General features: G+C 28.4%; 1 protein-coding gene across 1 annotated transcript; it reads right to left on the reverse strand.

Annotated features, from left to right (window-relative positions):
* Positions 1-15174: 15174 nt before the first annotated feature.
* Positions 15175-17500, reverse strand: LOC109805432 (uncharacterized). The gene is made up of 3 exons (XM_020367498.3): positions 16852-17500; positions 16630-16759; positions 15175-15994 (listed from the first exon to the last, which is right to left on the reverse strand). Exons 1-3 carry the CDS (start codon positions 16979-16981, stop codon positions 15283-15285), a joined length of 972 nt encoding a protein of 323 aa, XP_020223087.1. The 5' UTR covers positions 16982-17500; the 3' UTR covers positions 15175-15282.
* Positions 17501-19346: the final 1846 nt, after the last annotated feature.

Below are 19346 nucleotides of genomic sequence, written 5' to 3' on the forward strand. Positions count from 1 at the left end.
GAATGACCTCTATCAGTGTAACTATGACAATAAAGTTTCATTGGAGTATATCCATAGCCATGATACTTTTCATCATTTAGAGATCAAAATCCACAAGGCACACATTTAGGCAAAGAAACCCCTTCAAACAATACACATGAAGCAACCTAATTTTACTAAGCTAGATTGCTTATATAGTGATGACCTTATACCTATCTACGAAACATACAATTAATAGAGGCAACATGTTGAAAATTCCAAATCAAATCATACAAAAATTCAAATACAAGGGAAAAAATTCTTAAAATTGATTACCCTTTTTCCCGGCCTAACAAGCCTCAAGGCCACCTCAGCAGCAGTATTTGCAGTAGCAATAACATCAGCTGCCCTTCTTGTGACAGGACCTTCCTGAAGAACATGAGTGTGAGCCACAGCCGCGATGAAACCATCTATATGACAAGCCAAATCACTACAAACAACCAAAGAAACTACCATCAACTTCCCAGTAATAGCGAAAAACACAAATTTCATTCCCCTATCACTCATAACAAAATTCCTACTGAGAAAAAAAAAACCATGCTCAAAAATCTTACATTTTCAATATATCACCTTCTTCCAACATTGTCTCGTCACTGGCTAGTGGAAACTAAAGGAAAACCAGCATCATCAAAGCAAATATATGAACTGACAAATTAAAAAATATATATAAGAAAAAATCATGTGGGCATAAGTCTTAATACAAGTGTTGGGAACTTCCCTGCAAAGTGGTGCAAAATATCAAAATAAGGTTCAGCTAAAGCAATATTGAAATCAGAAACCCAAAATATCACAATTCTAAAAAGCAGGGAATCAAATTAAAAGCAAGGGATAGTAGAGCCAATTCAAAAGGATAACCAAAGCCACTTAAAAAAATTATGTAGTTAGTGTTTAAAAACATCCAAGTAAATACAATATAGCGCAATGTGACCAGAAATTAATAAGAACACAGCAATGTATTATGTGAACTAATCAGAACAAGCAAATCACCAAGTACACTCTAGAACATCCAAGAGGATCAAAATCGTAAACCCAAAACAATAAAACATGCCTGCCTTGTTGAGACCAGGTCCCAAAAAAGTTACAAACATGCACATACAATTAAGCCTTACAGTAAAATAGTCATTAAAACTATCAAGACACCAAAAAAATTAACATGCCTTGAACATGCCTGCATCAATTGATTATCAAATTTACATATGCCAATATATCTTATTTAAAAAGACCCGAATGTGAGTTGATGACAATAATCCCCTCAATGATTTTCAAAAATGACACTCCACCACAACCAAGCTACTCTAAAATTATACTTCCACAGAATCTAAGAAAACAATCAGGCAACTAAAGATTTAACTATTGTTTAATCAAGTTATTGTACCATATATTTTTTATTTTATAAAATGTGATATTTTGAAAATGACAACAAAGAAAACTCACATCTCTACAAGTAAAAGGTTGTTTAACACCGGTAACCATTAGTACAATCAGAACACAAAGGCCAAGACAGTAGTTCCTATTAGTTGCCATATTTTCCTTTCTCTATATCAAAGCAACTGAAAGCTAATACCTTGAATACTAGCATATTATTCATTTGTTTTCAGGATGAAATTTGCTTTTAACAGAGTGCAAGGATAACTAATGATTTTGAAGGGAAAGAAAGTTCAAAATGGTTGTCACTGATGCATTTAGGTTTAGAAAAATGATTGGTTTCCTTCACATACATGTTAACAAGCAATTCAGCAATAAGTGAAATATCATTTTCAGGCTATTTCAACTTTCTTCTATTTATTTCCACTAAATAAAATTTAAATCTTGCAAACATTTTAGCATGCCTGGTATGAAAAAGATGACAACAACAAAAAGAAAGAAACAATCAAACAAATTCCCCCCTTACTAAGAGAGAATAAGAGTCACACAGTAAGAGTAGACTAGATTATGCAAAAGAGCTATATATAATAAGGCAAGACAATTAAACACTACAAGAAAAATGATAAATTGCGACGGACAAATTGCGACGGTTATCTAGAAACCGTCGTCGCTTTGATATTGCGACCCTTCATACGACAGTTTTTCAAAACCGTCGCAAAATTGTTCAACATTGCGACGGTTTATCGTAAACCGTCGCAAAATTTGTTTAACATTGCGACAGTTAATCATAAACCGTCGCAAATTTAACATTGCGACAGTTAGTCATAAACCGTCGCAAAATTATCAGCATTTTTTTATTAGAATTTAAAAGTTTTTTTTTGAAGTATTATGTATATTATCTTAATGAACTTATATTTTATTAACAATTTTATATATACTTTCTTTAACATGAGGTACACGATTTTTTTTTCTTTATATAATTTCAAAATCGTGACTAGAATATTAATTTATCTTTCAACAAACTTATGAATTTATCTTATATGTAAGATGTGTTAGAGTATATAAATAAATATAATTATCATTTTATAACTTAATTTTTGAGTTATCACATCACATATTATTGAATAATTTACAATGTTAAATTTTATAAATTTTATTTTAAATGTCCATCTTTTTAACACTATTAAAAATATAAAAATAAATATGTTAAATTTTATAAAAATCCAGTTTAATTTATTTATGATATAAATATGTTTTTAATATCTAATATATATTTTTAGATAATAATTTATTTTAAAATATATCTTATAATAACAATTCTAAATGGAACATAAATCTTCTGATTTTTCTTATTTTGATTTTTTTAATCAATATATACAATTTTACTATTTTGATTTTTTCAATCCACGTATACAATAAATAAAAAACATAAAAGATAAACATGCATGGTAAAAAATTTATTTTATCAAAAAACTTTTTATTTTAATATATTACATTATATATGTGAATATTAAGACATATATATATATATACATATATATATTATAATTAAACTTTTTTTAAAAATTAATTCATTATTAAGAAATTTTTTTTATTACATGAGAATTAATTTCTTTCAAAAATTTGACAGATATAAAATAAATAAACATTTTTTCTGAATCTATATTTTTATTTTATTAGAATATAATTTTTATTTTTTCAAATATATTATTTTTTTAGATAAAAAATTATGTATATGTCAAATAGTAGTGGGGCAAGTGCCCACTATTCCAAACGTGCATCCGTCCCTATATATATATATATATATATATATATATATATATATAATATAGGGGGTTATAATTATACCAATGTAACTTTTATTAAGTATTATGCTGCTCAATAACTTTATATTAAATGTGTATTTTGTAAATCTAACCGTTAAATTGAAAGTTCATATCACTTTATAAGTGTATATCAAATTTTGTTAAAATTGAACAACAACTGGAAGGTAATCAAATTGTTTATATTTTAGTGTATTTTGAAATGAATATATTACATCAATTTTGTTTTATAAAAATGAAGTATCAAATCATCTTGGGTTAATATAAAGTTTTGTATATATAATCTATGAGAGATATGAACTTTCAATCTAACAGTTTAATTTACCAAATTCACATTTAATATAAAGTTATTGAGCGGTGTAATACTTAGTAAAAGTCACATTTAATATATATATATATATATATATATGAGGGGGTTTATAATTACATCAGTGTAAATTTTACTAAGTGTTACACCACTCAATAACTTTATATTAAATGTGAATTTTGTAAATTTAACCGTTAAATTGAAAATCTTTTACTGTTAAATCATATATACAAAATGTTATATTAATCGAAGATGATTTCTTATAAAAACAAAATTAAATCTGTCGGAAAATTTATATTTTCGATGAGAAAAGTTTTGTAGGAAAAGCTATATTATTGATGGAATATTTCAGAAAAATTTATATTTGTCGAAAATGTAAGAACTGGTTTTAAATTTGATATGAAAATATTATGATATAATTAGATAAGATTTTAAGTAAGTATTTTATTAATGGTTGATAATTAAAAAATAAAACAAGGATAAATACATTTTTTGAATTTTATATGTTTGATATAAGATAACTTACAAAATAACTCTTGGTAAAGTTATTCCGCTCAATAACTCATCGTGTGTGTTGAATTTCATCGATCCAATTAATTGTTAATTTAAAAATTATTAAATTTTACTAATAATTAATATATAAAAATTAATTAGTTTTGGAATAAATTATTTGCTAATTAACAATATAATTGAAACATTAATTATTTTAAATTATTTAACTAAAATCTTATTGACAATTTACTATATGATCTTAATATTTTTGTATAACTAATATCTGATTTTAAATTTGATATGAGAATATTATATATAATTAGATAAGATTTTAAGTTAGTATTTTATTAATAGTTGATAATTAGAAAATTAAACAAGGATAAATACATTTTTTTTGAATTTTATATGTTTGATTTAAGGTAAATAAATATATTAAATTAATTAATAATTTATTTAAAATATTAAAATTTAATTTATAAGTATGTAATAAATAAATATTTATAATTTTATAAATTATATTATCATTATAAATTAAAAAATTTAAATAATTTAAATTATAATTTTAAATCGAAATAAGTAGATGTTAATTATAAAAGTAAGTACATATAAATAAAGAATAACTAAATATATTATTATTATTATTATTATTATTATTATTATTATTTGTAATATAAAATTATTATATATTATTATTATAGTACAAATATGAGATTGTATATTTGAGGATGACTTAAATGAATTAATTTGTACAAGTTATACTGACAACATACATATACATTTCGGTAGCTTACTCATCAGAACTTCACAGTTAAGCGTGCTTGACCTGGAGTAGTACAGGGATGGGTGACCTTCTGGGAAGTTTCCCAGAAATTGCACAAGTAAGGATAAAACATGTTAAACAGTGAAATATCGTGAAATAAAATCCTTGAAAGGCCAAATATGAGGGTCGCAATGTTAATATAGAGGCATTTGGTGCGACAGTTGATGAAACGGTCGCAATTCCAATTTTGCGACGGTTTGTGCAACGGTTCTGATAACCGTCGCAAAATCGCCTGGTGACGGACAATTCTGCGACGGTTCCCAAACCGTCGCAATGTTGTCTTTGCGGCAGTTCTAACCGTCGCAATGTAGGTCATATAACCGTCGCAAAATCATCATTTTCTTGTAGTGAAACCATTAAATAAATAAAACTTACCAAACCCGTATGACCCAAATGACCATATTTGTAACAAGAAATTTCTCATGGTGTTGCATCATCAGAATTGACACAGCATAAGTGGCCAAGCCTCTTGCAGACATAACATTGAATTTCCTAATTAAACAGAAAAGGTAAATAGTCAGTGACTTAGCAATTCAAATCCAACAGAAGCCACTAATTTTATGCAAATCCAACCAAAAACATTTCCCAAATTTGACAATAAAAGAAAAGCACAATAAGAAACAGAACAACCTTGAGATCATCCAGTGAATAATCACTCTTGCAAAAAAACATATCATGCCCAGAATTTCCACACTTTAAGCGCATGCTTTTCTGGACAGTCTTTAGCACGGTGACCACCTTTTTTGCAGATAAAGAAATCTTGCGTCTGTAGGAGCATAAAACATATCTCAACAAAACACATTAAACCCTCATATTCCAATAAAATGACAGAATATGACTATAAGACATACCTTAGTGCATTGTTTTGCATTGTGTCCCAAACCACCGCAAACATAGCATGGTTTCTTCCGCTTTACCGCTGAACAGTTCACAGCGGCGTGACCTTCCTCGCGGCGCATCTCTTCGATGAAGGCGTAGCCGTCAAGGAGGATGGTTTCCTTGGGGGGGCGGTTGGACCAGTTGGGGTTGGGGTCGTTGAGGGAGGAGGTGGTGGCGCGTGTGGAGAGGGCGCGGAGGGAGGGGGGTGGCGGGGAGGAGGAAGCAGCGGAGGGAGGGGGAGGCCGCGAGGGAGATGCGGCGGAGGAAGGAGAGGGCGGAGAGGGAGGGAGGAGCGGTGGTAGAGAGGGAGAGGGAGCGGGAGAGGAAGGGGGTTAGGGTTACGGTTTTGGGGAAGAGACAGAGAATGTGTGAAGAGGGCTCCTTTCTGCCCTCTTTTAGGGTTTCTTAAATTACCCTTTTGCCCTTCTAGAAGGCTTGGGTCAAATTGGGCCCAAACTGATTTGAACATTGCAAAACAAGGCCCAAAACGTTTCCAGATTCCGTGGGTCATTTTCGGGCTCCATTTTGACCATCTTAGGCTTCGAACTAGGAGATGCACATTATTGAGACATTTGTAGCTTTTTCTCTTAGCTTTCCAACGCCACCAAGATTGCTCAATTCGGAGTCCTGTAGCTCCAGATAGAGCCAAAAAACCGAGCGAAGGTCAAACTGTCCAGAAATAGAAATTTGATTAGTTTTGCAATTAGGCCCATAATTCAAATGACAATTAGCAAACATGATAAAACCACGAAATTAACCCTAAATGTGAGAAGTAATCAATGCCATAATGATATGAATTGAAGCACTAAATTACGGCTCATCAATCAGTTTATAAGAAAAAGGACTACAAATTTTAGTTCCTAGCCAATCAAACCATCTTGAAATCAATTTTCTTTCCACCCTAATAGTCACAGCTGATTAGAAATAACATTGATTCCAGACATCGACGAACCACCACAACTGCACTAATAAGCTTTTTCATACACAAAATTACTACAATAATATTATAATTAAATGTATTAAATTTATATATACTGATACGAGCAAGAGTTAGATAACCAGTACAAAATGACTATAATTAAAAAAAAATACTTGCTACTAATTATTTAATAAGCAGTGTTATATTGTAAAAAAAAAAAAAAAAGTTACAAGAATTATAAAGTTAATTAAAGGTTTTTAGTAAAATTGGCTCATAAACTAACTGAAAATTTATAAGTTATAAATTGGAAACTGAAAACTTATTAGTTAAGAACTGAAAAATTAGAAGTTTGTGAACTAGCTAATTGAATTGGAAGTTTTTTGTAGGCTAATTGATAATTATAAAATGTCAAGAAATAATTCTTATAACGAGGATGAGAAAATGACAGGAAAGATAAAGTAGTTTTTAAATTAAAAAGAATAAAAATTAATTTCAAAAAAATAATAAGGATAACAAAGTAAAAAGAATAAAAAAAAAAGACTTACAAACTGAGTTATTTCAATTAATTTATAAAAATAAATTATAAACATCCATACTAAACAAGCTTATTTAATCGGATTAGCTTGTAAACTAGTTAAAATAACTTAATAAGCTACTTAAATTTCTTCTCTCAAATACAATCTAGATCAACAGATTTAAAAAAAAAAATCACTCTTAAGTATACCATATAACAACTCTCTGGTAGTATTGATTATTATTCTCAAATAACAACCGAGTGATTTGAAAAGATTAGAGTTAGTTCTTAAAATATTTTAATATTGATCATTCAATTAAATAAATTAAATTCACATAATCAAGTCAAGAGATCAAAGTAATTGTTAAATATGTTTTTATCTTCATTGTGAAATTTAAAATATAAAAAAAAAGAAATTAATATATATATATAAATTTTTTTTATAATATATCATAAACAATATAAATTGTTAAGATAATTCTATAAGATATAGTTTAGATATACTAGTTTATACTCTCTTAATTTATTGTTTAGTTTCCTAAATCAGTTTTATCTAAATTCCTAAACTTTAGGGACTAAAATTATCCAATTAAAATCTTAGGGATCAAAATTGCACAATTACAATACTTGAGGAATCAAAAATGTAATTGAGCCAATTATTTATATTTGTGGACATTATCTTTTTATAGTTATTTTAATGACTTTTATAGAATGTTTTAAAGGTTTTTAATAATTATTACTATTTTAATAATCAAAAATGTATAATTTTAATATCTCTATGGTTCCTATGAGAAACCTAAAAGTATATTTGGATGAGGAATTTTAATGGGGTAATTCATTTGTTTGAAGAATTTTAAATTTTTGAGGTGAAATACTTTGTTTGGATGGAGAATTTACAAAGAATTTGAATTCCAAGCATTTGTGAAATTCTTTGAAATAATAGAATTTCAAATTCTCCCAAAAATGTAAGAATTTGAAATTCCTCATATTATTTTCCCCTTATTTCACTTATATATTTTATCTTATATCTTCATATTTTTAATTATTGAATATTTAAAAATACTTTAAAAATTATTAAATATTATCTAAATTAATTTTTAAAATTATTAAATATTTAAAAATTGGTTAACATTTTTTTTATAAAATTTTATTTAAAAATCTCAACATATAAATATATTTTTAAAAGCAATTTTATCATGATAGAATCAAATTATCATATCCATATTAACAATTTAAAATTTAAAAAAAAAATTGAATTGACTTATCTAAACAAAATATTTTAACAATGATAGAAATTGAAATCAAAGTAATTCAAATACCAAGAATTTCAAATTCCTTGAATTTGTAAAATTACTCATCCAAACACACCATAAGGGAATGCAATTGTAAGAGACAATTATATGAGTAAGATGTTTATTGTATGGATTAGAGTACTCTGTAGGTTCTTAAGAGAATCCTGAGAGAAACAAATAAACTATGCAAGTTTATATTTTACTTTTTGATTGTTCTCTTGTATTCCTTGTTGCGTGAGATGTATGAATATCTATTTAATTCCACAAATACATGAGTTTTGATTTGAATTAAACATGTTTGGTATTTTAAATATGAAAAAGATTATGTTATTCAATTTTTGTTATTTGTGTTATGGTATGTGGGGTAGAGAGTGTCACACAAATGATATATATTTATTCTTAATAAATACATAATATATATATATATATATATTATATTTTTATAATATTATTCATAAATTAATATCAATAATATTATTAGTATATTTATACATAAACTAATAATTTGATAAATATAACTTATTATATATTAATATACTTTTACAAAAATATAAATATACATATCTTATCTACTATATTTATATTTTTGTAAAAGTATATTAATATATACTAAGTTATATTTATCAAATTATCAATTTATCTATAAATATACTAAAAATATTATTGATATTAATTTATTAGCAATATTAAATTATTAATAATATAAATATTTTATTTATTTAGTAATAATAAATATATATCATTTGTTACATTAATAAAAATTATAGTATATGTTAACTTAAATAAGCAAATAATTGTATAATTTTAAATTATTATTATTATATATATATATATATATATATATTAAAATTTTAAAATTATTAAATTTTTAATGGGAGAGATTCAAATTGCACAATTATGATTTTTGAGGGACTATAATTGTTCAATTAAAAATTAAACGACTAAAATTGCACAATTACAATCCTTTAGAGACTAAAATTATCCAATTAAAATCTTAGGGATCAAAATTGCACAATTACAATACTTGAGGAATCAAAAATGTAATTAAGCCAAAATTAAATTAATATTCTTTTTTTTTTTTAATTTCACAAGTTTTTTTTTAAATATTTTTAATGAATGTTTTAGTTTCTTATGTTCAAAATTGACGATTTTTTATTTAATTAAATGAATTTCATAATTTTTTCAGTCCTTTAATAAATAAAATATTTTTAATTTTATTATTTTTTTAAAAAAAATTTAACATATTTTCTTTAATTATGCATAATTCTTAAATATAAAAGTTTCATAAATAAAATTTAATATTTTGAGAGGAAACAATTTATCACAAATTTTTCACAAAATATTTTAACCTATTTGTGACGGAATTTTGAGAGGGAAAAATCCGTCACTAAATTTTTTCATTTTAGTGACGAAATTTGTGACGGATTTTTTAGAGACGAAGTTCATTCCGTCACAAAATCCGTCACAAACATTTTTTTTTATTTAGCGATGAAATTAGTGACGGATTTTTAGAGACGAAAATTTTTTCGTCACAAAATCCGTCACAAATTTTTTTTTTTTGATTCAGTGACGAAATTTGTGACGGATTTTTAGAGACGGAATATATTCCGTCACAAAATCCGTCACAAAAGTCAATAAATTCTAGTCCGTCACAAAACTTAAATTCCCTCACAAAATCCGTCACTATTAGCGATGCTATTTTTTCCGTCACAAATATTAATTTTTCTAGTAGTGTGTGACTGTAGAGCCATCAACAACATCACCATAAAATATAGGCACCTAATTCCTAGGCATGATGAAATGCTTGATGAATTGCATGGTTCATCATATTTTCTAAAATTGATCTTAAAAGTGGATATCATTAAATTCGAATTAAAGAAGGTAATGAGTGTAAAACTACTTTTAAGACCAAGTTTGGATTACATGAATGGTTAGTGATAACTTTTGGCCTTACTAATGCACCAAATACATTCATTAGGCTAATGAATATGTCCTTAGGGATTGCACAGGTAGATTTTTAGTTGTTTATTTTGATGATATTTTAATCTATAGAAAAAGCCTAAGTGAACATGTGAAACACTTAAGAAAAGTTTTGCTAGTCCTTAGGAATAATCACTTGTTTGCCAAGAATGGATTTGAGGACAAATCCTCTTCAAGAAGGAGGGGATGATGGAGTCCCATGGGCCAAGGGCCCTATCACTAGGGCCATGGTCAAGAGGATGAATGAAGAATGGGCCAATAATCAAGAAACCCATAGTATTGTTTAGTTGGGTTGTGCATTGAAATTCATGTAGAGTAGGTATGGCCCAATGCGCTTGTAATTTGTTTGAAGGCCTTGTATTTTGGTCACTTAGAATAGGTTGATTTTGGGCCATGTATTTCTCCCATTTGTAGTTTCATTTCATGTGAGTTTGTTTTTAATGTAATTTGAAACATATTAAGGATGGATTTAGAGTCATGTGACCGGCCATGTGGGTGGTGCACATGGTGTGACTCAAATCCACTCCAAATGTGAGCCAAATTACATTAAGATGCAAATCCCACATGTGGCAACGGATTAGGTGTCGAGAATCTAGGGAAGGAATTCAAATTTGAATTTCAAATTTGAATCTTTTGGCGCCAAGGGTTTAAATTAACCATACCATGGTTAATTTAAACTCTCGGCCACTTAGCTTCTCATGCACACTTTCTGTGGCTTATAAATAGGATTTCATATGTGTATGTGTTCACTTTTGGAATGAATGAGAATTAATCTTTGCACAAATTTCCAATTCTCTCTCTGAAAGTCTCTAAGGATATTTCACTCCTCATAGCCTCCTTGAGCATTCCTCTTTGGAGCCTTAGACTAGTTCACCTTCTAAATTGATAAGGTTAGCACATCTTGGAAGCAACATTGCCTTTTCAAGCTCCGAATTCTTTCCATGAATCTCCTCAAGGAACTTGCAAGAAGAGGTTGAAGTGTAATCCATGAAGTTCCAAGAAACCGAAACCTCATTAGTTTTGAGATATAGCAAGGAAGGATCTAATGACAAAGAAGTTGAACATTGGTAGTATTCATTCTGAGTGAGTGGGAAGTGTGTTCTAAGTAACTTCCTATTTTCTAGAACTGTCAAAACAAGTCACTAGGTTCAACCTACCATGGGTTGACCAACATATATTGGGCAACCCAACTTGGATCATCTTCTAGTAAGCTAACAAAAAATGAGTTTAGTCTGACCAACCACGGGTTAATAGGTTAAATGGGTTAACTCGCTTAATTTTAAAAAAAATTAAAACAATTTTTTTTCTAATGTCCAACTATATTTTTTTAATATCTATTTATTTAAATTTATTTTTTAAATATCTATCCAACCAAATCTATTTTTTTAATATATATATATATATATATATATATATATTAATATTGAGCCACACAATCTCATATTTTCTAATTTCTTTTCCTTTTCTCTTACAAAAATAAGTCTCTGACCGAATAAACAACCCTCCCTATATGACATTTGGTTGAATGAATAAGTGGATTATGGGTTTTTAATTTTTTTCTTGTGAGTGGACTGTGGGTTTTTATTTATTTATTTATTTCGCATAAGTGGACTATATAGGTTTTTATATTTTTGTGTGAGTAGACTCGTGAACTAACCTGGCTCACTATGGGTCCAACTCGAGTAAGTCAGGTTCTTAGTGGGTCGGGTTGAATTTTCAACAATACTAAAATTTGCAAATTTTTTTAGTCCAACCCAACTCAAACCCGTGGTGGGTTAGGTTGGCTCTTGGGTTGTGGCCCATTTTAACTGCTCTAATATTCGCTTAAAGCAAGTCATCTGGGTGCTCTAAGTGAGTGATCAAGTCAACTTAGAAGATATCCATAGAGCATCATAAAGAGCTCACTCAAGCGAGCCATCTAAGTGAGCTAAGACAACATCACCAATGAAAACATGTCATCAAGCTTGCTAAAGCAATCATCATGGTTGCTTATGTGAGAAAGCACATAAACATTTCTTCATGAAGTACCTTCTCAAGTGAGCCAGTTGGTCGCTTTAAGCTAGTGGACATCACAAGCCCAATTAGAGAAATCCCACTTAAAATCTTATCAAAATGGGATTTGAAGAAAATAGAAAGACATTTCACATATTATATATTTTATAGAGATTTGAGAGAATAAAGGAAGTTCTTGGTTGGGATTGACATAGTTGACTCTACTCTATGTAATTCTTTATGTTCATATTCAATATTTTTTTATTTATGTTATTCTTTTCTATTCATAATGTTTTCTTTGCCTGGATCACTTATTGCACAATTTCATAGATTTAATTGAGGTTGAAAAATCACTTTTGCAACTACAATATGAAGAACAAAATTGTTAACACTTATTAATAGAAATATGATAAGTCATATTATTAGTCAACATTTTAGACCTTCAATCTTAATGCGAGTTGCTTAATAAACTTATCATAAAATTGAGATTTTTCTTAATTACAATTTCTCACTTAAGGAATTAGAGTAAAAATATTTTGGTTGGTTATTTAATTAACTTGATAATTACTAAAATTGATTAATAATTGGGAAGGATACATTTGAGGAAGGTTACTGAAATCAATCTCTAACAACTTTTATAATATTATAAAATTTTAATTATATTTTGAATCTTTTTATTATTCAAAATCCCTAAAAGTATGTCCTTTATCTTTATTGGATTCTTGAAATAATATCTATCTTTTTATTTTTCTCTAATTACTATTAAATTAGATTAATTAGTTATTACACAAGTCTATATGAATTCGATTATTGAAATTGTGTCTATTTTACTCATTGTGACAATTGGCATGCTTGTCAAAAGTCTAACAACCACTCCATATATACATTTATTCATCATCCAAAATTGCTAGTCATGTAATTCAATCAATCTTAATTATAAACATAAAGACTCGTGCAAATGCATATGTTAAATTCTACATACATGTGATATCAATCTCCTCATCGTTACTAATTAAAGGCAGCCTAAGAGTCATGGGCTAGATCACCACACACTAGGTGACCCTCTCAATCCACTCTTAATTAAGGGATGTATACTAGGACCTAATTGAGGCATTACAATCAGTCATGATTATCTCACATCCATGTTAAAGACTCTCTCCCATATCACTTCCAAGATGTATATGAACGAAGAGACGACCATTCTACATAACTCACCCCACCTTGCAACCAAAACATGAATGTATGGATAAAAAATAACACACCAAAATAAATACAATAACATTATTATCAAATTACAACCTTGAACTTCTCCACAACCAATCAAGCCTACTTGAATTTCATCATTCTCAGTCACAACTTCAACTTAGACACAAACATATATCATTTTTCCCATACAAATTATTGATGTGGTCTAAAATAAGCAATATACAAATCATGAATCAACACCACCGCTTAATTTGTATCTCTATCCAACAACAAAGGTCGAATTGTAACTACTATCATAATGTCATACAAACCATTTTCCAGCCACCTTTACCCCACCTTCCACGATTTGGAACCATGTAAAGGGTCCAGGAAAGAAAAAGAATTTACACATCACTCGAAATTGGACAAAATGCATGGAAAAGTTAGCTTTCAAAATTAAATGACATAAACATTAATGATTTTTGTTATTTTATTATTTTACACCATTCATTTAATATAATATGATAGCTTGTATAAAACATTGATGTGATTGCAACTTACTAGGATAATATTTTGGTGACTGTGACATTATATTTAAATTATTTATATTCGTTTCTTTTTTTCTGGCACCGGATTGAGTTGAGATGGCAAGACCTTGATTCTAAGGTCATTCTTAATTATGAAGTAACACTTAAATGTATTCGCGAATGTTGTACAATCGATATACAATATTAGAACGTTTTGTGTTTTCTATAATATGTAGCTTGCGACAGTACTAGTAGTAAGAATTGTATCTTTTTATATATGTTTATTTCTTAAAAATAAATAAATAATAAAGTAAGATGATAATAGGTTATTTGTATTTGAAAATTGAGTAGTTTAAAATTATTGGAGTACAATGGACTAAACTATGTAGAGACAAAAAAAAAAGTTACACAAACCTTTTTTCTTATAACTGGTAGGAAAAAGAGGTATTTTGTGCTTCTTAATTTTTTAAAAATAAAAATTGAATAAAAAAGAGAAAAAATAGAGTAGATGGTTGTAGATGATTATTTGAAAAGAATATGAGAAATAATTATCTTTTTAATATTTAAAGAAAATAATAATCTATTAAAAAATAGAGACTAAAACCAGTTACATATAATTTTCTTTACAATAAGTATAAATATAAAAATAGAAGTCAGATGATAGTAAATAATTTGTATTATTGAATACGTTGGAATATTGATATAGATACGATGGTAAAAAAAAATGTGGAGAGTAAAAAGAAATTACACAAACTCCTATTCTATTTATGTACTTCTGCTTATGTACAGTACGTGTAGATAATGCTTAGTTTCCGTTACATTCCTTGTTTTTCTATAAGTCATTCATAACTATGATTAAATAGTTATAATAAATAAAGGACGACGTAGGAACCACGATTTGCATTAAGAATGCTCGCAGTTTCTTCTGAGCAGGTTTATGTTTATTAACAAGAAACAACTACAAATGCCAATACTCAAGATCTCATTTTCTACCAGCTCCGAACCATTTTCAAATTTCATGCCATGCAATTCTATTTTTCTTCTTCCAAGTAGCCTTAATCTAAAGCAAAATTGCAATAATATTTTGCAGATTTCTTATCGATCAATAACATGCACATAGGAAACTTAATAATAAACATAAACGAGGGATATATATGATTGAAACTGGTCTAAAAGTTCCATGCAAGTTCATCCATACAGTTGAAATCATGAGAGATAAATTCGGAGGTAAGTACACTCTCCAACAACCCAAAATCAAAGTTAGAACTCTCGAAAGAAGCACTGGTTTCAAGATTGCCCTTGTTATTAACTTCTCTAACATCAATCCCCTTACTCTCACAAGTCTTGTTCTTCTCTTGATGCACCTGCACTTGTGTTCCCTCTTCCGGTGTTTGAGCACTGAAATCTTCAACATTAACTCTTGAAACCCAATTCACATTGTTCTCATAGTTGGACAATTCAACTGCTTCGGGGTTCATATATGAAGGTGAACAAATGTTGGAGGTGTTCTCCAGTAATAGCTCATAAGGCAAATCTGATGAGAATTTATTTGAAAGAATAGTTGATGTTTGATATTCAGAGGAAACAATGCTAGAGGGAGTTTGAACAATGTTTGGTTGAGCTTTAGGTAGTGAAGAAAAGGTTTGACTAGTAGTTTCCACGGGTGCATTTGGTATATTTGAACTCACAATGAAAATGGAATTGGAATTTTGATGAATGTTGGAGATGGTACATGCTGAGCTTCTCCTATGAGAAGAGAGAAGAGTGTGAGTTTGTGGATCTAACCCTTGAGATATGAGCTTCTTTTTTATGCAGGAGTTCCAGAAATTCTTGACCTCATTGTCTGTTCTTCCTGGTAGGTGTTTGGCTATCTGTGCCCATCTGCAGTAGACCAAAAACACATGCATTAATGAATATGCAAGCCCTTGCACTGAATTATATACATCCTGTCTCATATCTATCTCTTTACTCATAAACATTAAATATGTCTTATGTTTTTTAACGTCTATCAAGAGAGAGAACACAAAATTTGAATACAATTTTGTGCTAAAATTATACTTTGAGAGGATGAAGGTTATAATTAGACAAAGATCTTATTGTAGACAAAGTTGATTAGATAATTAAGGTCATTATTATGGATTAAATGGATATCAAAAGGGATGATTTTCATCCATCAGTAGTTCCTTGATCCTTGGTTGGTTGTGCGCAAAATCTTGTAATAAGGATAAAATGACACTATACTTTCACATAAAGTTGTCTTTTAAAAACAGATTTAATAGATATGCTCTCACAATATAAAATAATTTTATCAATCAATCATAAATTTATTTTGGTATATGACTTGTAAGGTTGTTATTGTAAAAAATAAATTTATTATGTATAATGATTTGTGAATAAAAAATAATACAAAATCATTTTATATTATTTTTAATAAAAAGATATTGGAAGTTCATGTTCCCTTTTACTACCTTTTTTCAACTGTCTCATTTTCTGTGCTCGTAATTTATCTCTTTTACCTGTTTCCAAGAATTCTATGAATGTCAATTATGATCTGCTCTTCTTCAGCAGTGAAGGAACCCCTCTTCAGATCAGGTCTCAGATAATTAATCCATCTCAATCTGCAACTCTTCCCACATCTCTGCAAGCCTGCAAAAAAATCCACATCATCATCTTTTATTTGTTATATAACACACATACACACAACAAAACACATACATATATAATAGAGAAAAGCCTGCCTGCAAATTTTGGCACAGAACTCCAACTTTTATGTCCATGTGTGTTGATGTATCTTATAAGTTTCTCATCTTCTTCTGGAGACCATAACCCTCTTTTGATCTTTTGTTTGCTGCAGCAACGGTGACCCATGTTTGAGTTCTGTGACTGCACACACTTCTTCTTGAGGGAATTGAGCACTAGTGTTTTTGCAAGACTTCATTTATAAATGGAGAACTTAGAGGTGCATATAATACATGTGGGTCCCACCCCTTGTGGTATCCAAATTCTAACTCATTGTACAAATGTATTTGGTGGGGTCAATAGTGAGAGGGAAGGTTTATTACTAGAGTGACAAGTGCAAGGATCTGTCTTTCCTATCATTTATCCAAACGGCAAAAAATGTGCACTGACTTTTCTTAAGAGGACTAACTGTGTGATGAGGTAATGACAGTACTTTACCCATTTTTCAAAGGAAAAATATAAAATCACACCCGTTTCGTGGTGAATTGAGGTGCCCCAAAAAGAAAAAGCAAAAAACAAAAGGGAAAGGAAATGATATACTTACAAGTAGGAATGGCAATAAGTTGGGAGGAATAGTAATTTATGAAATTTTTATATATCTGCAAAAATATCCATGATTATACATAGATATTTGAAGAAGAAAAAAAAAAGCAAAATTTGAAATAAAAAAGTAAAATGAAAATAAAAATAAAATAAAATAATTTTAAAACATATATTTATATTAAAATATAAATTTATAACATATATTTATAATAAAATAAATAATTATAACACATATTTAGTATAAAAATAAATTAAATTAAACTACTTTATATATAATTACAAGTATTTTTAAAATGTTAATATGTAGGTATCCGTAGATATGAATTATTATTTGTATCTATTTTATTATTAAGTAAATATTTATTGAATATTCATTTAAAATTTATAGTCGATTTTATCTACAAATGTTCGTGATAATAGATTTTTTTTGTCATCTTTAGTTATAAGTGATGTAATAAAAAAAAAACTATGAAGAAAATGAGCTTAAAATGAGTTAAAGAAAAAGTAATAGTAAGTTTATAAATAGGATAAAATTTATATGCAGAAACATAGGTATTGTTAGCATTTTTCTTCCATCAGAAATGAAATTTAAAAAAAAAAAAAAACAAAATTGACGAAATTCCTCGCAAAAATGAGAAAAATGGTGTTTGTGTTTCTAGTTTTAAAAACTACTAGTGTTGATCAATGCACAATATACAAAATCTGTTTACTTTTAGAGTTAGTGCAACAAAACTTTAATGGGTTTCTTTATTTTTTTTAACTATTTTTATTTAAAATTATATCTTATAGCAAAACCAAAGCCTAATTTGCGTAAATCTACTTACGCCTTTTTGCATTTAGCCTTTCTATAATTGACATGCATGTTTTCTTTTGAAAGCGTGATGCAGTATAGAATTTTTTTATAAAAATTAAAATATTAATTAATATGTAATATTCGTGAACCTAACCGACATTTTGTGACAATATTACAAACATTATAATTTCTTTAGATCCATAAATATTATTGAGCAAAGAAATTAAAACAGTATTCATGACAAAATTTATAGCACGAAGGAATTCGTGAATGAATGATGAGAAACGATGTTATTGTCACGTTTTCTAATTTTATTTGTCTCTTGTTTTATATGATCATAGAATAAAAAGTAGTAAATAAGTAGGATTTACACATTTTATATCTTGTATATGGGTTTTTGTACCCTTATACCTTTATATTATATTTGTTTCTTAGCAGACAAAAATAAAGTAGGATTTACAAATTTTTTACCGAAAATTTTCATATTTAATAGCAACGCTGGCTGAATACTAATTTTATACTTTTTAATACACTGTTTATAATATACTTTCAATTATTAGGTAAAATTCGTATAATACTTATTATAGAGTAAATGACACTCATAAAACATAGAATGAAACTTATATAAATTTTAATAAAAAAAAGTATGTTTACAAAATGTTCGAAAGTTTATTCCAAACAAAAGTTTTTCCTTTTTGTCTATTTGCTATTCCTTTGCCAGCTACTTAACTTGTTTCTCCCATGAATAGTCAAATGTGACATGCCCATTTAAGAAACCGACAATCAAATATGAATTAAATAAGAGTAAAAGATGAAACAATGATCAAATGACCCCATTGGTTTAGGGAAGCATATCACATTTTGAGAAATGAGCTGGACTTGAAACTTCTGGTTCACTCATGAATTGTTGTTCCTCCAAGGTCAAATTGAGTGTCTTTGTAGCCATGACACTGACGAGTGCTAATTGAAAATCACTATGGACTTTCATAGGTAGAGGCCCATGCCATTGATTGCACCCCGACAATAAACATAGATGAATTTAAAACAGAAAATCTTGAGTCACAAATACGGAAGCAAGTGTACTTCAACAACAGGGAAACACATGAGAATGAATAATCTAATTTATGTATACCATGAATTGCACGTTAGACTTTGAAA

The sequence above is a fragment of the Cajanus cajan genome, chromosome 10, assembly GCF_000230855.2.
Source record: "Cajanus cajan strain Asha chromosome 10, NIPB_CcT2T_4, whole genome shotgun sequence".
NCBI lineage: Eukaryota > Viridiplantae > Streptophyta > Magnoliopsida > Fabales > Fabaceae > Cajanus > Cajanus cajan.